Here is a 24,620-nt window from a genome sequence, read left to right on the forward strand (position 1 = left end):
CTGGTTTCCAGATGAAGAATGTCTACCTTTGTCAACATGCACTAGTTTGGTCTTTCTCAAAACATTCATTTATTATTTCACAAATAAGGACCCAGCATAGGAGCAGAGATACTAAATTTCTTCCCTGTTTGATTAAGGGATAGGTGTGGGGTGGCTTTAATAATTTTTAGATGGTGATTGCTACCAAAGAGGTGAGGACTGGGTGTCTGGGGGCAGCAAAAGGCCTGTTGAGGATGGAGCCCACTAACACATCCCAAGAGCAGCCTCTGAATAAACTGGAAGTATCCAATGGCTATAAATACAGTAGCATACTCTATGCTGTGAATGAATTTCTGCCTGGAACACATCAGAGTTTTCACTTCAATGCTGAAGTCATTTTAAATGAATTAAAATGTTTAGGCAATAGGATTATCTGCATTTTTACTTTTCTTATACAAATAAAGTCCTCGTAGTTTGCTTAGTTTGGGCTTTGGCTATTCAGATACATTAATTTCCAAAGAGCTGATTAAATAATAAAGTGCAACTTTTCTCATAACTTAAATGGCAGTTATGAGATTAATAATCTCTTATCAACTAAGATTTGACAATATGGTGTTCAAAAGCAAAGTTAGAGGAAAATGAAATACATGGAAAATGATCCATCCCTTCCTCTACTGTAAAATGAATAGATCAGTTTTTAAAAAGGGAAAATATGTAGTGATTCCTAATGTAAATCCTAGTACCACTGTCAACTGATAATTTTAAATGTAATTTAGATTTGTAGATGGTGTAACATTAAAGTTGTATAATGTTTAAAAAAAAAAAAAAAAAAGGGAAAATACGGGCTGGGCGCGGTGGCTCATGCCTGTAATCCTAGCACTTTGGGAGGCCGAGGCCGGTGGATCACGAGGCCAGGAGATCGAGACCATCCTGGCTAACACGGTGAAACCCCAACTCTACTAAAATTACAAAAAATTAGCCAGGCGTGGTGGCAGGCGCCTATAGTCCCAGCTACTCGGGAGACTGAGGCAGGAGAATGGCGTGAACCCGAGAGGCGGAGCTTGCAGTGAGCCGAGATCACGCCACTGCACTCCAGCCTGGGCGACAGAGCGAGACTGCGTCTCAAAAAGAAAAAAAAAAAGGGAAAATATGTTATACTTAAACTGACTATATCCTGAAAAGTTAAAAAAAATCTGAACCTAAGGCTAGTCCACCTTTTGTGACGCTCTTGCCTCTGAAACTGTAACTGTCAATCGGAAGTGATTTCTAAAACTGCCTCAAATTCACATATTACAAATGCCAAACTTTTGCATGCATTTGGCAAGGACTAACTTCATACAGAACTGGGCCAGAAACAGAGTCCCTAAAAGTTTAGCGGGTATTTTAAGGTCCAGGTCCAACAAAAAAATTTATTTAATTACAATCTTTGTGCCCTACCTTTCCACTAAGATTCACAAACGCATTGTGTCAGGTGAAAAAGAACAAAATGTTACGAATCACCTAACGTCATACATTTAATTTAAAATCAATGCAATAATCTTAAAAAAAATTTTTATGCTTTTCTTTTTGGTTTGGTGAAATGACAGTCATAATGAACGGTTGGATGCTTAATATAAGATTAATTTCAAGCGTGGATATTAAAAAAGCACGCATTCAAATATTGTTTATAGGTTCTTCAGGTTATGACATTTTTGTTAATTCTTGCCAATATTAATACATTAATACCAAAATATTAAATAACTTGTAAAATTCTAGTTTATGTAAAAATGTTATTTTACAGGTAAAAAAATTTCTTCAGGAAATTAATTGATTTGTTGTTTGTAACATGACATAGAAATTGCAAACCCTTGTGGCATCAAATTTGTTTGCATGAAAAATTAGTACTAATATTTTCTATAGTCTTTATAACTCATGATTTTGAGATTTCCAAGTATTTCCAAGTACAGAAAGTACAAAAAAATTGTATAGTAAATCGAATCTGTGGAGAGAATCTGTCAATTTGTTAAATTAGCTGCCTCTTTTTTTCCTTCCTTCCTTCCTTCCCTCCCACCCTCCCTTCTTTCTTTTTTTTTTTTTTTTTTTGACACAGTCTTGCTCTGTCTCCAGGTTGGAGTGTAGTGGGGTCATCTCGGCTCACTGCAACCTTGGCCTCCAGGGTTCAACAAGCGATTCCCCTGCCTCAGTCTCCTGAGTGACTGGGACTACATGCGCGTGCCACCACGCCCAGCTAATTTTTTGTGTTTTAGTAGAGAAGGGGTTTCACCATGTTGGCCGGGATGGTCTCAATCTCCTAACCTTGTGATCTGCCTGCCTCGGCCCCTAAAAAGTGCTGGGATTACAGTCTTGAGCCACGGCACCTGGCCTCTTTTTATTTATCATTGTGCATTTGGGACAGTTGCATATGTTATGATATAATCAATTCATTTCTCATGTATATGCATAAACCACCCACAAATGTGTTTCATTTCTTAAACAGAAGGATACTTAAGATTTTGTGCTAATTTGGCATGTGTTGGTGCTACAACAGTCCAAGGAATGCAGTAGGCAATTAGCAGCAAAATATGCCTGATAAAAAACACTCACTTTCTTATTGATATAGTAGGGGTCCAGGTCCTCCAGGGGCTCTGACACCATCTCTGGAGGAATGTCTCCATAAATAAATGGAAGGTTCTTTCCAGCTTCCAAGTCACTATTTGGCTTTGGGCCATTTTCATCGTCATCTTTTTTGTCTGGTTTGGGATTCTTAGCCTTTTCTTCTGCAATGCGTCTTTCAATAGCCGCAAGAGATTCTCTGGTGAAGAAGTTGAAGCTGTCAGGTCCTGGTGGTACAAGCACTGTTTGCTCCATCTTGTCATCCTGCACATTTTAATTACCATTTATTCTGCATATGAAATTCCTAAAATAAAAGGAATACAGATATTTTAAAGAGAGGACTAAGAGATGTTAAGATAAATAAATTCTTGTCATGAAACATGAGCTAGAGGATTTAAAGTCTGTTTTCTCCTTAAATTGAAAGGTGATTTCTAAAGAAAAAATTTTAACACAAATGGTTTCTGTGTTGAGTTTAGTTAAGCATCACTTATTTATTAATTCTTGTGCTTTACTGATACAGGAACTGTGCCATGAGTTTTAAAAGTGGTTCAAATATGGCCTTAATCAAAGTACATTAGGCTAATTACCACTATATCACTAATGAGTTATTCAGTCTGTGATACACCCAGAAGACGGAGACTGTGCGTATAAAGACAAAGGATAGCTCATTTAACAAGGATGAGGGGAAAAGGAATTGTCTCTGAGAGGACATAAAATCTAACCCTCTAGGTCTGAGAAGTGATTACTGGCCAAGTTAGCCAGGATAATTTGCAGTGACCAACTATTTGACTGGGCTTTCACCTCTTCTAAGATTTGAGACAACTGGAACTATGTCCTGCTCACTTCATTGGCCATGCATGGTTAGCTTACTTGAACACATAAAGGTAAAGACAGTCCACAGTTGGACAAATGTCATTTATGTGAGTAAGAAGGAGAGGAAAACTAGGCTGTAAAGAAATTACTAGATGGAGGTGGGGGTGGAAGAAGATAGCTGTAGGTGCAGGAGACAGCAGGATTCTCCTGTTTCAAGAAAAATGATTAGAAAGAAGTCAGGGTGCCATAAACTCAATAGAAACTGAAGTATTTTTCTTTACTGAAGCAATAATGAAATTCTTGCTGATTCTATAGTCCTATAGTGCTAACCATATTATGAAGGCCTGAGGCAAAACCGTCAACCCCATACAGCAGAGTCAGACCTGATCTGATGCCAGACGCCAAATCCCAAATGTATTGTTTTAAGGCATATTTAATATGAGCTCAGATTTCACAGATATTACTGAGCCAAAACATTCCAGAGCCTAAGCTGCCACTTGGCCGTGAATTTTATTTGGAGACTGCATTAACTCATTTAAGGTCAGCAAGCTATGGTACAGTTAATTACAGCTTTGGTATATATGAACTACAATAAGAAAATTGCAGGCATAATTATTTTGTGAGGGACAGAGACCTCAAATTTCAAGGAGGTTCTCATTGCTGTGAGGTTTATAACCATATTTTTCAGAGTGGATGATCAAAAGAAGGGAGGACTGAAGTTTAAATTTGTACCCTTAGTCTATTAAGTGAAGTTTTCAGTGGTTCTTAGAACTTAACCTGCAGTTACTTAGTACCTGCAAGAATAGGTTGCCTGTAAATCAGTGAAAACTGAATGTTCTGTCTACAGACTCTGGTTCCCATACAAGGCATCAGGAAAATACTAACATTTATTTTTTGCAAATAAAAGTTTAGGGATAACAAATATAGTAACTTTTCTCAAAAGGGAAATAAAATATTCTGATGTATATGTATAGTTTTTATTTTAAATAGCTTTTTGATAGAAAATATATGTAAGTGATATAAATGCAAACATCTAAAAGAAAATGCAGTATAATATCTTGTTTTTACCTTGTTTCCCCAGGCCCAATTCCCCTTACTAGAGGCAACCACTGCTACTTATCTCCCATATATATTTCCAGGTATGTAATAGGTATGTGCTAGAACATGAGTGTACGTATACATATTCTATTTTAAAATACATATTCAAATGGTATCTTATTATACGAACTGTTTTACACCAGCATTTTTTACTTAAAATGTATATTAGAGTTCATTTATCTTAATTTTTATAGATTTGACTCCTACCTATTACTGGCTACGTGGGTTTCCATTGCATGTTATGTGCTGTAATTTATTTAACCAATTCCCTGAATGTGAGTATTTGGGTTGTTTCCAATCTTCAGCTAATATTGAATAAAGTTGCAAGTAATACATTTTTACACACATACTTTCAAATATATGTGGATATATTTATAAAATTAATTTTTAAAGGTAGACTTGGTTTTGCACAGAATGAATATTTATTTATGATAGTTACTGCAAAACTACTTTCTATGGAGTTTGTATGAACTTATTCTCCTGACAGCAATGTAACAGAGTGCCTATTTATCCTCACCAATATAATATGTTATCATATTTTTGATATTTCCAATCTGACAGGGACAAAGATGAGAGCATATTATAATTTTAATTTGCATTTGTCTTACTATGAGAAAAGTGGAACATATTTTTCTTATACTTAAGAATTATTTTTTATTTTCTTTCCTGCAACTGCTTATTTAAAAACAGCCCATTTTTTTCCTTTTATTTTTTTCAATCTATAGCATCTTTTAAGACAAAATATTAGCCACTTGATTTTTTGATGTGTGGTCTTTTAAAAATATATGTTTTTTGACTTTATGGTGCTTTGTGTTACAGATTTTAAAAGATTTAATTAAAAATGTTAAAATTGTTAGGTGATTATCTAATTCTTCTTTGGCTTCTGGATACTGTATAATGCTTAGAAAGGCATACAGAGGGATGGGCAGTAAGAGGTAGGAAAAAGGATATAAAATATATACATACACACACATGCATCTGTATCACCTTTTCCTCTTGTATTTTTAGTCTTTTGATGGTTTAATGTTATAAGTTTAAATATTTGATCTATTTGGAATTTATTTTCTATATGGAGTGAGGTAGAGATCAAAGAACAACTAAATAAATGCAGAGATAGTCCATGTCTTTGGATAGGAGTGTTCAATATATCAAAGACACTAGTTCTTCCCAACTTGAACTAAAGGTTTAATTTAATCTCTGTCAAAATCCCAGCAGTTATTTTGTGGATATTGATAAACTGATCTTAAAGTTTATTTGGAAAGGCAAAAAACCCAAAAGAGCCAACACAATGTTGAAGAAGAACAAGGTCGGAGGACTGACACTAACCCAACTTTAAGACTTACTATAAAGCTGCAGTAATCACAGTGTGGTACTGACAAAAGAATAGATAAATGGATCAATGGAATAGGATAGTGAGTGTGGAAGAAGGCCCACATAATTACAACCAACTGATCTGTAATAAAGAAGCAAGGCAATAAAATGAAGAAAAGATAGTCTTTTCAACATGTATTGCTGGAATAACTAGACATCCAAATGCAAAAAAAAAAAAAATGAATCTAGACCTTACGCCTTTCACAAAAAATAATTCAAAATGGATCACAAATCTAAATGTAAAATGCAGAACTAAAAAACTACTAGAAGATAATATTGAAGAAAACCTAGTTGACTAAATTTGTTGATAACTTTTTAGTTCTCTGTTTTTCTTGGAACTGTCTCATCTTCATATTTGAGTTCTGGAATATTTCTGGTGATAATCTCAGTGCTATATATTTGTTTTTGGTTTTCTAGGAGTGATGGTGAGGAGGAATTGTGCCAGCTTGCTTCTTCACTGCCATTTTGGAACCAGAACTCAGGTGATGACTTTTGAGATATAACACCAAAGGCACGATCCATGAAAAAAAAAAGAATTGACAAACTGATATCATTAAAATGAAAAATTTTACTCTGTGAAAGATATTATCAAGAGAATAGGAAGGCAAGCCATATACTGAGAAAAAATATTTGCAAAAGACATATCTGATAAAGGAGTGTTACCCCAAACATGCAACAAATTATTAAAACTCAACAATAAGAAAATGAACAATCTGAATAAAAAATGGGCCAAAGACCTGAACAGACACTTCACCAAAGAAGACACACAGATGGCAAATAAGCATTATGAGAAGAAGATGCCCCACATCATATGTCATTAGTGAAATGCAAATTAAAACAATAAGATAGCACTACACACTCATTAGAATGGTCGAAGTCCAGAACACTAACAACATTAAATGCTGATGAGGATATGGAGCAATAGAAGCTCACATTCATTGCTGGTGGGCAAGCAAAATGGTACAGCAACTTGGAAGACAGTTTAGCAGTTTCTTAAAAACCAAACATACTCTTACCATATGATCCAGCAATTGCATACCTTAGGATTTAACCCAAAGGAGTTGAAAACTTATGTCCACACAAAATCCTGCACATGGATGTATACAGCAGCTTTATTCATAATTGCCCAAACCTGGAAGCAACCAAGATGTCCTTCAGTAGGTGAATGGATAAATAACCTGTGGTACATCCAGACAATGGAATATTACTCAGCATTAAAGGAAATGAGCTATCAAGCCATGAAAGGACATGGAGAAACTTTAAATACATATTACTAATGGAAAGAAGCAATCTAAAATGGACATACAGTATGATTCCAACTATATGACATTATGGAAAAGACAAAACTATAGAGACAATAAAAAGATCAGTGATTGCCAGGGCAGTGAAAATACTTTGCATGACACTGTAATAGTGGACACATGTCATTATACATTTGTGCAAACCCATAGAATGTACAATACCAAGATTGAATTATAATGTAAACTATGGACTTTGGGTGGTTATGATATATCAATGTGGGTTCATCAATTGTAACTATATACAATACCTAAACACTGTCTTTAAAATAGCTCTTGAATCAAAGAGGACTTTGACTCTAATACATATAACATAGCACATATGTTAAAATATACCTATATATACAATATAGGTATATTTGAACTGCATTTAATTTGTTAATTTAGGGAAAAAATTAATTTTCTTCCACAGTATTTTTTCTCTTCTAAATAGATTATTTTTACAGTAATACATATGTGCTACTCTGGCGCAAGATATTGATAGTGGGGGGAGGTTCTGTGTGTGTAGAGAAAGGGGAAACTATATTTTTGGCTTAATTTTGCTGTGAATCTAAAACTACTGTAAAACTAGTCTATTTCAAAGAGAAAAAGTACAATGGAAGAAATGTTTCTAAATACAGTGTAAGCATTTTTTAAAAGCTTTGAATAAACCAAAAGTAAATATAAATGGATGGAAAGGTATATCCTATTATTAGATAGGAATGCTATATCATAAAGATATTAATTTTCCCTAAATTAATAAATTAAATGCAGCCTTTGAAAAATAATCACAAAATTCATATAACTAGAGAAATCTATTTGAGACTTCATGTGGAAAAATAAGCAAACAAGAATAACCAGAAAATTCTTAAAATGAATTTTGGTTTCAAAGTCCTCACTGATGCAAGAACTATTAAAAAAAAAAGTGTTTAAAATTTTCAAATGATAGATTTTCCTCCTAAGTTTTAAATTTATGTTTAGTTTTATTACACTATGCTCTGATAATGTAGTTCGTACCATTTCTGTTTCTTGGAATTTATTGTGATTTCTTTTTATCCTAATAGAGGTTGTTTTTAAAATGACTTTTCTAAGAACATTAAAAAGAAACTTATTCTTTATTTTAAAGCAGTAGAGTTCATTATGCCTCAATTATATTGATCTTATTTCTTATCTTATGTAGACCTTCTATGTCTGTACATATTTTTTTTCTACTTGATTGTTCCAAGTTGAGAGAGGCGAATTAATGTCTATTTAATGTGTATTTATTTATTGTGGTTTCTGTCATTTTTGTTCTATGAATTCCAATGCGGTATTGTTTGATGTGTAGATAACACTTATGATCAGATCTTTGGAGTGAATTGAACCCTGTACTTCCTTAAATGGCCCTTGTTTATCTTACTGTAGTTTCTTCCGTTTAAAGACAACTTTGTCTCATAGCATATAATGACTTTAATTTCTACTTATTTGCACTTATCTAGAATGTCTTTTTCCATCAATTCGGTTTCATCCTTTTCATTTCACTGTCTTAGCACTTTCCTTAATAGGTATATGTTTAGATATCATATATAGGTATATTTTAACATATGTGATCATTATGACAATCACCGTCTTTCAAACAGAGTGCCGCACTTGATGTTATTGTCTGTGAAGTTGTGTGAATGGACAGAAACAGTTACTAAAAGACTTTCTATTCTCCAGAAATACTGCATTTGAGAAAAGCTCTCTAAAGAAAATCTCCCTGGTCACTGGCTATCATTTACTGGAGAAATAAACAACCAAGAAAGTAGAAGACATGAATTCTACACTGACAAATATGATCAGTTCAAATGTATTATATATAATTATAAATTAGTGAAGATACAGGAATTATATTCACATGTGAGCAATATAACCCATATTATAATGAAATCATACTGATACTAGAAAAAGTATTTTTTTAACTCTAAGTAGATCTTCCATTCAAATGCTACCTAAAAATAAATTATGTTACATTAGTTATAAGAATAAAACCCATTAAAAATCTCATAAGGTTAATTACGAAATACCTAAAAAACTGTCAAATGTCATTCAATATTAATATTTTTCAGTAATATTATGAAAAAATGTTCTAAATTACATTTGAAATCTGTACTTATTCTATTAAAATACAGAAATAAATCATGAATTTTCCATTTACACTTGCAAAGGAGATTTCACCTCTTTATTCTAAAAATTTATAACAGAAGACTTAATTGTCCTAATTTATGAAAATACATGTCACTAGATATGGGGTAGTAACCTCATAGAATCTGCAGTTTTGGCTTACAGCTTTCTCTTTTCATAAAAACTAGCATTTAAATATTTGGTTACATAGAGGAGACCTTGCTCCTTTCAAAAGAGATAAGACAATGAAACTTTCCTAACAAGAGAAGACTTCAAAGAGAGAGGCCTTTTCAAGATGATTATGGTTATGCATTTGGACAAAATAAAATTAAGAAGAGAACAAGAAACCATAGCTAGGAAGAAAAAGTAACAAAGTGCATGTTAGCAAACTTCAAATCTGAAGGAATTTTAAAAAATATTGGAAATAAGTAGAGTAGTGGGCAATAGAAAACTGGAAGAAGAATGATTCTTTGGAAGACAAGAAAAACACATTACAAGTGGAATTCAATTAGATAAGCAATCCTAAAGAAGACAGGAAAAAAATAATCCAAAAGAAAATGAAATTGAAGTGAGAGACCATGGGGGAAAAAAAAAGATTGTGAGAAAATGAAGTGGAGGGGGGAGGAGCCAAGATGGCCGAATAGGAACAGCTCCGGTCTACAGCTCCCAGCGCGAGCGACGCAGAAGACGGGTGATTTCTGCATTTCCATCTGAGGTACCGTGTTAATCTCACTAGGGAGTGCCAGACAGTGGGCGCAGGTCAGTGGGTGAGCGCACCGTGCGCCAGCCGAAGCAGGGGCGAGGCATTGCCTCACTCGGGAAGCGCAAGGGGTCAGGGAGTTCCCCTTCCAGGGGTGACAGACGGCACCTGGAAAATCGGGCCACTCCCACCAAATACTGTGCTTTTCCGACGGGCTTAGGAAACGGTGCCCCAGGAGAGTATAGCCCGCACCTGGCTCAGAGGGTCCTACGCCCACGGAGTCTCGCTGATTGCTAGCACAGCAGTCTGAGATCAAACAGCAAGTCGGCAGCGAGGCTGGGGGAGGGGCGCCCGCCATTGCCCGGGCTCGCTTAGGTAAACAAAGCAGCCGGGAAGCTTGAACTGGGTGGAGCCCACCACAGCTCAAGGAGGCCTGCCTGCCTCTGTAGGCTCCACCTCTGGGGGCAGGACACAGACAAACAAAAAGACAGCAGTAACCTCTGCAGACTTAAATGTCCCTGTCTGACAGCTGTGAGGAGAGCAGTGGTTCTCCCAGCACGCAGCTGGAGATCTGAGAACGGGCTGACTGCCTCCTCAAGTGGGTCCCTGACCCCTGACCCCCGAGCAGCCTAACTGGGAGGCACCCCCCAGCAGGGGCAGACTGACACCTCACACGGCCGGCCAGGTACTCCAACAGACCTGCAGCTGAGGGTTCTGTCTGTTAGAAGGAAAACTAACAGAAAGGACATCCACACCAAAAACCCATCTGTACATCACCATCATCAAAGACCAAAAGTAGATAAAACCACAAAGATGGGGAAAAAACAGAGCAGAAAAACTGGAAACTCTAAAAACCAGAGTACCTCTCCTCCTCCAAAGGAACGCAGTTCCTCACCAGCAACGGAACAAAGCTGAATGGAGAATGACTTTGACGAGCTGAGAGAAGAAGGCTTCAGACGATCAAATTACTCCGAGCTACGGGAGGATATTCAAACCAAAGGCAAAGAAGTTGAAAACTTTGAAAAAAATTTAGAAGAATGTATAACTAGAATAACCAATACAGAGAAGTGCTTAAAGGAGCTGATGGAGCTGAAAACCAAGGCTCAAGAACTACGTGAAGAATGCAGAAGCCTCAGGAGCCGATGCGATCAAATGGAAGAAAGGGTATCAGCCCTGGAAGATGAAATGAATGAAATGAAGCGAGAAGGGAAGTTTAGAGAAAAAAGAATAAAAAGAAACGAGCAAAGCCTCCAAGAAATGTGGGACTATGTGAAAAGACCAAATCTACGTCTGATTGGTGTACCTGAAAGTGACGGGGAGAATGGAAACAAGTTGGAAAACACTCTGCAGGATATTATCCAGGAGAACTTCCCCAATCTAGCAAGGCAGGCCAACATTCAGATTCAGGAAATACAGAGAACGCCACAAAGATACTCCTCGAGAAGAGCAACTCCAAGACACATAATTGTCAGATTCACCAAAGTTGAAATGAAGGAAAAAATGTTAAGGGCAGCCAGAGAGAAAGGTCGGGTTACCATCAAAGGGAAGCCCATCAGACCAACAGCGGATCTCTCGGCAGAAACCCTACAAGCCAGAAGAGAGTGGGGGCCAATATTCAACATTCTTAAAGAAAAGAATTTTCAACCCAGAATTTCATATCCTGCCAAACTAAGCTTCATAAGTGAAGGAGAAATAAAATACTTTACAGACAAGCAAATGCTGAGAGATTTTGTCACCACCAGGCCTGCCCTAAAAGAGCTCCTGAAGGAAGCGCTAAACATGGAAAGGCACAACCGGTACCAGCCACTGCAAAATCATACCGAAATGTAAAGAACATCGAGACTAGGAAGAGACTGCATCAACTAACGAGCAAAATATCCAGCTAACATCATAATGACAGGATCAAATTCACACATAACAATATTAACTTTAAATGTAAATGGACTAAATGCTCCAATTAAAAGACACAGACTGGCAAACTGGATAAAGACTCAAGATCCATCAGTGTGCTGCATTCAGGAAACCCATCTCACGTGCAGAGACACACATAGGCTCAAAATAAAAGGATGGAGGAAGATCTACCAAGCAAATGGAAAACAAAAAAAGGCAGGGGTTGCAATCCTAGTCTCTGATAAAACAGACTTTAAACCAACAAAGATCAAAAGAGACAAAGAAGGCCATTACATAATGGTAAAGGGATTAATTCAACAAGAAGAGCTAACTATCCTAAATATATATGCACCCAATACAGGAGCACCCAGATTCATAAAGCAAGTCCTGAGTGACCTACAAAGAGACTTAGACTCCCACACATTAATAATGGGAGACTTTAACACCCCACTATCAACATTAGACAGATCAACGAGACAGAAAGTCAACAAGGATACCCAGGAATTGAACTCAGCTCTGCACCAAGCGGACCTAATAGACATCTACAGAACTCTCCACCCCAAATCAACAGACTATACATTTTTTTCAGCACCACACCACACCTATTCCAAAATTGACCATATACTTGGAAGTAAAGCTCTCCTCAATAAATGTAAAAGAACAGAAATTGTAACAAACTGTCTCTCAGATCACAGTGCAATCAAGCTAGAACTCAGGATTAAGAATCTCACTCAAAACCGCTCAACTACGTGGAAACTGAACAACCTGCTCCTGAATGACTACTGGGTACATAACGAAATGAAGGCAGAAATAAAGATGTACTTTGAAACCAACGAGAACCAAGACACAACATACCAGAATCTCTGGGATGCATTCAAAGCAGTGTGTAGAGGGAAATTTATAGCACTAAATGCCCACAAGAGAAAGCAGGAAAGATCCAAAATTGACACCCTAACATCACAATTAAAAGAACTAGAAAAGCAAGAGCAAACACATTCAAAAGCTAGCAGAAGGCAAGAAATAACTAAAATCAGAGCAGAACTGAAGGAAATAGAGACACAAAAAACCCTTCAAAAAATAAATGAATCCAGGAGCTGGTTTTTTGAAAGGATCAACAAAATTGATAGACCACTAGCAAGATTAATAAAGAAAAAAAGAGAGAAGAATCAAATAGATGCAATAAAAAATGATAAAGGGGATATCACCACCGATCCCACAGAAATACAAACTACCATCAGAGAATATTACAAACACCTCTATGCAAATAAACTAGAAAATCTAGAAGAAATGGATAAATTCCTCGACACATACACCCTCCCAAGACTAAACCAGGAAGAAGTTGAATCTCTGAATAGACCAATAACAGGAGCTGAAATTGTGGCAATAATCAATAGCTTACCAACCAAAAAAAGTCCAGGTCCAGATGGATTCACAGCCGAATTCTACCAGAGGTACAAGGAGGAGCTGGTACCATTCCTTCTGAAACTATTCCAATCAATAGAAAAAGAGGGAATCCTCCCTAACTCATTTTATGAGGCCAGCATCATCCTGATACCAAAGCCTGGCAGAGACACAACAAAAAAAGAGAATTTTAGACCAATATCCTTGATGAACATTGATGCAAAAATCCTCAATAAAATCCTGGCAAACAGAATCCAGCAGCACATCAAAAAGCTTATCCACCATGATCAAGTGGGCTTCATCCCTGGGATGCAAGGCTGGTTCAATATACGCAAATCAATAAATGTAATCCAGCATATAAACAGAACGAAAGACAAAAACCACATGATTATCTCAATAGATGCAGAAAAGGCCTTTGACAAAATTCAACAACTCTTCATGCTAAAAACTCTCAATAAATTAGGAATTGATGGGACGTATCTCAAAATAATAAGAGCTATTTATGACAAACCCACAGCCAATATCATACTGAATGGGCAAAAACTGGAAGCATTCCCTTTGAAAACTGGCACAAGACAGGGATGCCCTCTCTCACCACTTCTATTCAACATAGTGTTGGAAGTTCTGGCCAGGGCAATTAGGCAGGAGAAGGAAATCAAGGGTATTCAATTAGGAAAAGAGGAAATCAAATTGTCCCTGTTTGCAGATGACATGATAGTATATCTAGAAAACCCCATTGTCTCAGCCCAAAATCTCCTTAAGCTGATAAGCAACTTCAGCAAAGTCTCAGGATACAAAATCAACGTGCAAAAATCACAAGCATTCTTATACATCAATAACAGACAAACAGAGAGCCAAATCATGAGTGAACTCCCATTCACAATTGCTTCAAAGAGAATAAAATACCTAGGAATCCAACTTACAAGGGATGTGAAAGACCTCTTCAAGGAGAACTACAAACCACTGCTCAAGGAAATAAAAGAGGATACAAACAAATGGAAGAACATTCCATGCTCATGGGTAGGAAGAATCAATATCATGAAAATGGCCATCCTTCCCAAGGTAATTTACAGATTCAATGCCATCCCCATCAAGCTACCAATGACTTTCTTCTCAGAATTGGAAAAAACTACTTTAAAGTTCATATGGAACCAAAAAAGAGCCCGCATCGCCAAGTCAATCCTAAGCCAAAAGAACAAAGCTGGAGGCATCACACTACCTGACTTCAAACTATACTACAAGGCTACAGTAACCAAAACAGCATGGTACTGGTACCAAAACAGAGATATAGATCAATGGAACAGAACAGAGCCGTCAGAAATAATGCCACATATCTACAAGTATCTGATCTTTGACAAACCTGACAAAAACAAGCAATGGGGAAAGGATTCCCTATTTAATAAATGGTGCTGGGAAAACTGGCTAGCCATATGTAGAAAGCTGAAACTGGATCCCTTCCTTACACCTTATACAAAAATCAATTCAAGATGGATTAAAGACTTAAATGTTAGACCTAAAACCATAAAAACCCTAGAAGAAAACCTAGGCATTACCATTCAGGACATAGGCATGGGCAAGGACTTCATGTCTAAAACACCAAAAGCAATGGCAACAAAAGCCAAAATTGACAAATGGGATTTAATTAAACTCAAGAGCTTCTGCACAGCAAAAGAAACCACCATCAGAGTGAACAGGCAACCTACAAAATGGGAGAAAATTTTCACAACCTACTCATCTGACAAAGGCTAATATCCAGAATCTACAATGAACTCCAACAAATTTACAAGAAAAAAACAAACAACCCCATCAAAAAGTGGGCGAAGGACATGAACAGACACTTCTCAAAAGAAGACATTTATGCAGCCAAAAAACACATGAAAAAATGCTCACCATCACTGGCCATCAGAGAAATGCAAATCAAAACCACAATGAGATACCATCTCACACCAGTTAGAATGGCAATCATTAAAAAGTCAGGAAACAACAGGTGCTGGAGAGGATGTGGAGAAATAGGAACACTTTTACACTGTTGGTGGGACTGTAAACTAGTTCAACCCTTGTGGAAGTCAGTGTGGCAATTCCTCAGGGATCTAGAACTAGAAATTCCATTAGACCCAGCCATCCCATTACTGGGTATATACCCAAAGGACTATAAATCATGCTGCTATAAAGACACATGCACACGTATGTTTATTGCCGCATTATTCACAATAGCAAAGACTTGGAACCAACCCAAATGTCCAACAATGATAGACTGGATTAAGAAAATGTGGCACATATACACCATGGAATACTATGCAGCCATAAAAAATGATGAGTTCACGTCCTTTGTAGGGACATGGATGAAATTGGAAATCATCATTCTCAGTAAACTATCGCAAGAACAAAAAACCAAACACCGCATATTCTCACTCATAGGTGGGAATTGAACAATGAGAACACATGGACACAGGAAGGGGAACATCACACTCTGGGGACTGTTGTGGGGTGGGGGGAGGGGGGAGGGATAGCATTGGGAGATATACCTAATGCTAGATGACGAGTCGGTGGGTGCAGCGCACCAGCATGGCACATGTATACATATGTAACTTACCTCCACATTGCGCACATGTACCATAAAACCTAAAGTATAATAATAATAATAATAATAATAAAAGAAAAAATAAATAAATAAATAAATAAATAAATAAATAAAAAAAAAAAAAAGAAAGAAAATGAAGTGGAAATTTTGAGTGGAAAGAAATAGTAAAGTAATAGCAATAACATGACCAATATCAAATAACGTGGACAAAAGAATTATAAGGAAAAATTTGTTAGAATATACAAATAATAAATAAATATATAATATAATGTGGTAATATCTAACTGAAAGAAAAAGAGGGAGGTAAATCTGTAGCACTATAATTACAGATTACATTCTCGGGAGACTTTACAAGATCGGAAAGTTAATACTGATAATATTCAGTATCATTTCTAAGACTTTACTAATTCATTACTTATAATAAATGTTCTAGTACTGGATGAGGTTTTTGCTTCTGGGCATTATATATCTCTGTTTCCCATAGAAGAGGACACATGTATTACATTCCGGACTTGAGGAGGCGTTTATCACCGCCAAAAGATGTTTACACTTGAGGTGACTGGGACTGGTGAACCATATGGCTTTGGTGACCCTCAAAGTGCAGATGGAGGAGCTTTATTTAAAGCAATCCTAACGCATGAAGTCTTACAGTTAAACGCCCTTGGGCATCTGCTTTTCTCCGGTCAAACAGAAATATGTACAATAGCTCACAGTGAAGTATTTCATTTTCCTTGTGGCATTTCATGCAGAAGTCTTAACTGTAAAGGCAACCTTATAAATGCTTTGTACCCGAAGAAACTGGCCTTTTATAAGTAAATCATTATGCAGTTTCTTCCTTTGGAGAGCAGCTCCGTGTGGCTACTTGGGCCTCTGTGGTTAGATCTGTTTGGTTAATGGGCTTTTGGGCTTTCACACAAAGCTATACTCTCCACAAACTTCTGTGAGATAAAAGGGTGATATCTGTCTTAGTCCTCTGATTATTTTTTCTTTGTTCAGAACCTGAGAAAGATGAATGAAATTTAGTGTTTCCCATCCCCGAGAGACACCCAGCATCCACAACTTCACACTCTGATGCCATTGTGTATTTATGCAAGGAATACCATAACTAAGGTAATGTCTTGAGATTTTTTGGTTCAATAATGTCCTTAAATTCTATGTTGTTTGTAAAGCCTAAAAGAAATTCCCCCTCCTACTCCCCCGGTCTCTCCCTACAACCTGGTGAGATAATTCTTTCATTTTCTCCTCCCAGTTTCCACTGCTATTGTTATGATCTATTAGAATAATTGCTATTTTTTTTTGCCTTATCTGACCCTAGAAGTGATTTACAGGGAAAAAAATTACTAACCAATTGATTAGCGAATTGAATATAAAGTGCAGCTCTTATGGTTTATTCACAGACAAGAATATATATAGTCCTTAATGTGATAGTATTTTGTTGTTGATGTGGAACAGTGTTAGTCTATAATACAGGCTTTCAGGCAGAGAAGACCTAGTTTACCTTGACCTCTGAACTTCTGAAAGGTTGAGTAAGTTATTTTAAGAGAATTAGACAAAGATAAGTAAATCAAAACCAATAAATGGCAGAGATTTAAAAAAACAGAGATTAGTCTATTCCTCTCATTTAATAGAAAACAAACTGAATCAAAGAAAAATGGGCAATTTCTTTGTTTAGAACTTATGTGCTTCCTACTTTCAAAATAAATATGTCATTTGTGCCAGGTTACACAGCTTATTAATGGTGGGACTTAAATCAGAACTTTTATTTTCTAACTCCCAAACCAGTGTCTGCCAGGTCCTAATAGTTATGAAATATGTTTTTAAAGCTAAATAAAATATATGAAAATATAAGTACTGTGTTAAAATAGTATTTATCTACTGTAATTGATCTAGGTCTCTCCAAGGAATTTATATTACTCGGACAGACCCAAAACAAATACAGTAAGTAAAGCATTCTGGCAAAAATGGAGACTTCAAAATTTTGAAAAATGGGAGACTCCAAAATTAAAAAAGAAGATGATTGTAATATTCAAGTTTAGAATTATATGATGCAGGTTTTAATCCTGCTGAACTATACCTCCACTGTCAATTTATGTTTTACTTCCATTATGTTTTATGTGTTGCTAAACTGGATTATTTCTAGTTAGTAACAGAGCAGATGGCTTTATATAATTTATCTGTAACTCCAAAGTTTGATATAGTTATGCAATATTTATATATCTTCACCACCTTATAATATATAATCTGATGTGGAGAAAAATTATATATCTTCAATTCTGTCTATAAAGTAGATTAATATCCATACTGAAGAGAAACCAAAAAGACTTCTGCCAAAATGCTTGCCATCTCCTTGTAAAGAGCTATTACTATTCTGGGGACATAAACCATCTGGGCACGACAATTTGTGAAGTGTTTCAGTTCGTTTTGTAGTGTTCTTGCCACCTACTTTACAAAAGAATGTTACGCCAATAATAATAAAAATAACTAGGTAAAGTGTTATTCTTACTGTTGTGCTCTCGCATAACTATTTTTTAGCAGCCAAGAAAGAAATTGGTTTTTACATAGAAATCCCAAACCTAGAAAGTATTGTTTTATAAATTTCTTTTCTAGAAATAATTTGATTTGGTGTAATTATAATTACAAAAATATTTCATTTGATTTCTCAATAAGCCAATTTTTAGCAGGTTGGGGTTAACAAAAACAACATATTTCAGCCATATGTTTAAAACTTTTACATTTAAAAATAACTTTATTATCTACCCTTAGTTTTTCATGCCTTATGCAAACTGCAGTTAAAATAAGGTCAGATATCTAACATATGTCTGTATCTATATTTGTATACTTCAGGGGTATTTTTCAAGACACCCTAAAAATAAACTAAGAAGTAAAAAAATCACTCAATCTACTAGTGACTCTGTCGACCTGATATAAAAAAACTACTTTGTTCAAATTGAGTGCATCACTTATTACTCTGTTGTATAGATGGCCTATATTTACTTGAGATGCTAATGTGAAGCTAATACAAAGAGTGTGATAAAAACATTATATGTTGAACTAAAATAAAACATTGCATTCTAGGCATGTTTGGAATCAAGAAATATAGAATATTTAAATGTCTTAAAAAACTGCACAAATATTGGGACTCTTTTGCTTTGTTGTATTATTATTGAGAAAAATCCCTAGAAAAATAAAATAGGACATAAATTTCTAATCCCGTCAGTTGAAGTTAACTTTAAACATAATCCCAGTTTGGCAATATGTGTGGGGCAGTACTGATGAATACCAAATAGAAATATGTAGCCTCCTTTATATCAGCTGTCATCTGCTTGAACATACTCTTGTAGCCCAAAGCCTTGTATTCTTGCTGGGGAGAAAACTTTCCTACTCAAAAATAGTTCTAATAGATATTATTCTATCTCTAATCTTATTTTTCTTTGCCTTATGATAATTTTTTTTTTTTAAGAGATGGGTTTTTTCTCTGTTGCCCAGGCTGGAGTCAGTGATGTAATCATAGCTCACTACAGCCTCAAGCTCTTGGGCTCAAGTGATTCTATCTCAAGCTAGAACTACAGGTGCACACCACCATGCCTGATTAATTTTCTTATTTTTGCAGAGAAAGGGTTGGGGGGGGTCTCACTATGTTGACCAGGCTGGTCTGGAACTCCTGACCTCAAGTGATCCTTCCACCTTGGCCTCCCAAAGCTTTGGGATTATAGTTGTGAGCCACTGCACCCAGCCTGTGTTAAATTTTCTTTGGCCAAACAGTTCATTGAGTCTAGTCTTTTGGGCAATTATTATTTCCAAAATATGCCTTTAACTATACTATCATTTCTTCAATTGATGGCAATTGAACTTCAGCAACAGTTCCACCACTGAGCAATATAAGATGTATCTGAATGCATTCCTGAATAAAAATATGTCTTGACAGTATGAAGTACTGAAACATGTATGTTCTAGACTTGGGCTGAGAGTCTTAGCCACTGAAAAATTTATTTTGTGACGGCATAGCTTATTAAAATATACATTTATGTGTGCTTTGCTTATATTTTTCCCCCTTTTTATTATTTCAAGCAAATTGTGAGGTCTTTATTACCTCAGGAATTTTAGTATGGCAGTAAACAGAAGCTGCTTGAAGTCAATGCTTTCTTTTCTCTCAGTAAAATCTTTAACGCATTGCAAAAATGATGTTAGAAATCTCAGATCAGGGGAGACAATTGTATGGGTAAGCAGTGAGACTCTCTAGATGAGGAAGGGGATGGCAGTGACCTAGGCAGGTGATAAAATCTCAAATAGGACAACTGCGAAGCTAGATCCTAGAGAGGGAAGATCCCAGTCTTGCCAAAGACTCATAGATGCTAGGCATGACAGAGAAACAGCAGATCTTACAGACTTGAAGGGGTGAAACGGGCACCTTAGTGGCATTTAGTCATGGTAGACATCCAATCATTTGCTCTTCATAAGGGACTTACACATCTCCACTAACTGCCACGTGACTTGCAGGCCCTCTCAGTAGGTGGCATTCCTAGACTGTACTTCCTTGCCCCTTTGTCAGTTTGACCATGAGACTTGCTTTAGCCAGTGAAATGTGAGATGACACACATAATCTTCAACTACACAGATGATTCCCATGCAATATTGTTGTTTCTCACAGCTTCTTGTTCTTTTTCCTCTGCCCTGAGAATGGGAGGTCTCAAATAGGGATTGCTCCCTCAGCCTGGATCCTGGAATAAGAAGACACATGGAACAGGGCTTCTGGAGCAACCAACAGCTACTAGGAGTTGTGAATCACTGAGATTACAGGGTTGTTTAACAGCAAAGCTAACTAGTCTGTCAGTGTGCACCACTAATCAATGACCAGACTGCTAAACAGATTAGACAAATAAAGAAATACAATATCTTGGCTAGGCATGGTGGCTCATGCCTGTGATCCCAGCACTTTGGGAGGCCGAGGTGCATGGATCACTTGAAGCCAGGAGTTCGAGACCATCCTGGCCAACATGGTGAAACCCCAACTCAGCTAAAATTACAGAAATTAGCCGGGCGCGTTGGCGGGCACCTGTAATCCCAGGTATTTGGGAGGCGGAGGCAGGAGAATTGCTTGAATCCGGGAGGTGGAGGTTGCAGGGTTGCGGTGAGCCAAGATGGCACCGCTGCACTCCAGCCTGGGTGACAGAACCAAAAAATAAAAATAAAACAAAAACAAAAACAAAACAAAACAAAAATTCACGAAAAAATACAATACATAGTTTTTGCCTGAGATTCAGATCTGCCATAGTTTATTAGGCTCTGCCTGTAGTTTTCTCATGAAACACGTCAGTATCATTAGGATGATTAATTTCATTTTTTTTCCTTACAGAGAAGATTGTCATTAAAGAGTAAGACCATGGATAGCTCACATAATAAATCATGTGAAATTTAGGATCTCTTCTAGACGATCATAGTCAGAATAATTTAAGGGAATTCCTTTGAACAAATATGATTAGTTTATATCAAGAATATAGTAATGACTGTCATTGTAAGTAAATTATTTAAGTTAACCTCTTTCCTCTTTTAGTAAAGTTTTCCTGTTAGAAAATAAGTAATCTTATTGTGTGGGTGAGTGGTCACTAGGCAGAGATTTGGGAGGATGTAGAGAGTGAAGTCTAATCCTCATGACTGTGATTGTGGTTGCGGATTTTGAGATACCAAGTGTGAGGTGATAGGCACTCAAAGCCCAATGTGGGCCTCCCTGGGCTGTTTAGCTGGCAATGAGAGATGCACTGCCTATATCTAAGTTGTATATGGCAGGTTTTGCACAAAGTGGATTACTCAGAGAAGAGAAAGCCTAATGGCCAGTCTGTTCATCTTCCCCTTTCTCGATGTTCATCTTTTCTCTCCCAGCTCTCCTTTATTCTCCATTTTCTTTTTTTTTTTTTTTTTTTGCTCAGCCTCCATCTCACTTCCGTTGCTGTCCTCTCCCCACCCCTTCCCACTCCGGACTCTGCCTCTCCTTTTTAGACACTTCAAGAGTCCATTCTATTTCATTCAAAAACCATGGTCTAGAAGTAACTTAATGTAAACCCACAAAGATGGAGACAGAATGAATGCCATTCTTCTTGCTGCTGTCTCAGACAATGCAGGTCATTTTTGCCTATGGTGCTGGTAAAGGCAGGAGTTATGTAGCTATAAGTAGCAGCCAGAGGAAATAGTGCCTGAGTCAGCAATTGTCTTTTTATTGCTGTGGGGCAATAATGGGAGAAAAAAAGCAGGCTTGGTACAATTCCCTTTGAAGGAAAAAGATGCCAACACTAGCATTTTAACACAAAATGCTGGTTGGGGGTTGGCGGGAAGGATGCTTACATTCCTTCTTTGGAAATATCTACTTTGATAACCATTTCAGTAAAATAATGCAGTATTTTCAGTGTGCAAATCCTTTCAGGACTCATGGTTGTATGGCAGATGCACCTGACAGCAATAATTTAAGGGTACCCTGAGAATGACTCTGTGGTCTAAAAAGAATGTGTGTTTGGAAGTCTGAGGTAACAAATCTGGCTGGAAGTGGCCAACCTGGAAATTTGCTCCTTATTATTAAGGATTTCCAAAGCCTGGTCCATTCCTCAGAATGTGGGCCATACAGTGGATGAAGCCCTTTGTTTGGATTAAATGAATGTTGCTAGGTGGAGAGTGCTAAGTGAAAATGCTATATAAACTGCATGCTTTTTACAAACATTAGTGGTTCTCCCATCCAGCCTACTGCCACTGGACCACCCCTGTATATGAGTCCTAGATAAATCCTATGTCTCCCTTGCTGGCTTCAAGTCTCTTCTTTGGTCTCTTGGCCATGATGCCATCCCTATTGGACTCAATGGTGTTCCAGCAAAACAATGGTATGATTAGACTCTGTTCCTGGAAGACATACAGTATACTCCTTTGGTAGGATCTCTGTGGAATGTTTAGTCATTAGTGTTATTAAGAAATCATAGTTATTTAATTTATGTTTTAAGACTTTCACCTTTCATTCTCTGAGTGTTAGTTAGTTCAGGGTGTGAAATGGTTCAAGAGAAATACTTGAGCTGCTGCAGCCAGAAGGATGTTTATGGTGTTATGCAGGAAATATCCTGCAGAATTCTGTGTGGAATTCTGCTCAGAGGGGTTTCTCTTTAGCATAGACTCAATTTAAAAATACTCTTCTGCTCAAAAGCATTCTTATGAAACCACCTCATCACAAAGCAAAACTGTCCAGGCATAGTTGCTGTATGGAGAGATACAGCGTAGAACCCATGGACAGCGGGGCTGAAGCAGAGAAAAACTGCAGGGGAAAGAGAAACAGATCCAGGAATGGGGAGAGGAGAGTGTTAAGCACAAATTAACTACCCTGGGGAATGAGTATCAGGTGTTTGACACTTTCACTTTTCCAAATAACCTGAAGACAAATGGAACCTCCCTGAGTTATGAAAAATTGAGACTAGAAGTATCAGAGCTGCAGAATTCATTTGGTTCAGATTCTGTATATATAAAATCTAGACATAGAACAATTCTAAGCAAAGGCTTATTATCTGCAATGGTTACTATGGATTATTGTTCAGAGAAGAACCATTTTAGTATAGAGAAAGCTGAAAGAACTTACAGAAAATAGGTCTTGAAAGATGAAAGGCAGAGATAATTTCCTGATTCAGAAACTCAGTATATTAAATTTTCTGTATGTTATTTATCATTTATGATATAAAATTATGCTTAATTTATCATGTAAACTGAAAATAAAATTCTAAGCCCCCTGACTGAATTGACCTTCTCCTGGCCAAAAGGATCCCAGAGTAACCTTGAAGACTAAATTCTCAGCCATGATGGGATCGGGGAGTCAGACATACCTCTTTATAACCCCTCCCTCACTAACCACTATGAGGCTTTCTTCCCTAAGGGCTAAACAGAAACCAGCGCTTTCAAAAGACTCCTCCACTGGCATGGACCAACCACCTGACACTTTCCCTCCATTTGTGCCTCATAAGAGACCACCCACTAGGGAATGATTCTAGCCATTCCACTGAGAATGTGCAGTAAGGATTTTTGTGTCCTCTGCTTCACCTTTTAATGTCAGAGGACCGAAAACTCTACCCTCGGATCATGCTAATGTCGCCATTTTTTCCACATGGATCCCACGAAGGGGCATGAAGCTCAATTGAGGATGTGCATGCTTCCCCTCTCATAAATATTCATGACTCCTCCTACAACTTATTGAACATATATATTTGGCCACCGTGCTTAGCATAAATTTCTGTTTCCTTTTTCCCTCCCTTGAAGTGTCTGTTTCTGGCTTCTGGCTGGAAGTTATGCTTCCCAACCTGTCGGAAGGTCAGTCTGCAGGCTGCAGCCCTTTATGAGAAATAAAGCTCTCCTTTCCAAATTTATGAACCTCATCATTCTTCAGGTGATAATCATATAAACGTCTACTTAAGTTTGCTTTCAGTCTGTCATGTGAAGTCAGTCATTCTCACTATATTCCTTTTGTGGTATACTGGTCTGGGTTAAAGAGACCCTCTAGGGATTATTATACAGTTTCGTCTTGTTTGAGAGCTCAGCAGCTGATGATTATCACAGATTTGTATAGAGTGGACACTACCAGATGTCCAGCACATCTGTCAAGCAGATGTGACATTGAGCCAGGTCTATTTCTGTCTAGGTGTATGACACTTGGTGCTATAGTTTGGGTACGGTTTGTCTCCATCAAATCTCATGTTGAAATTTGATTCCTAATGTTGGAGGTGGGGCCTAATGGGAAGTGTTTGGGTCATGGGTGGATCCC

General features: G+C 37.1%; 1 protein-coding gene across 1 annotated transcript in view; it reads right to left on the bottom strand.

Moving 5' to 3' along the window:
• The window catches only part of SCN1A (sodium voltage-gated channel alpha subunit 1), a 148,812-nt gene that overhangs the window by 82,574 nt on the left and 41,618 nt on the right, over positions 1-24,620 (bottom strand). Inside the window, exon 2 of the mRNA XM_009237789.4 lies at positions 2,563-2,875. Within this exon, the coding sequence (XP_009236064.1) occupies positions 2,563-2,826 (264 nt within the window). The 5' untranslated portion in view covers positions 2,827-2,875. The remainder of the gene's footprint in view (positions 1-2,562; positions 2,876-24,620) is intronic.

Source organism: Pongo abelii, chromosome 11, assembly GCF_028885655.2.
Source record: "Pongo abelii isolate AG06213 chromosome 11, NHGRI_mPonAbe1-v2.0_pri, whole genome shotgun sequence".
Lineage (NCBI taxonomy): Eukaryota > Metazoa > Chordata > Mammalia > Primates > Hominidae > Pongo > Pongo abelii.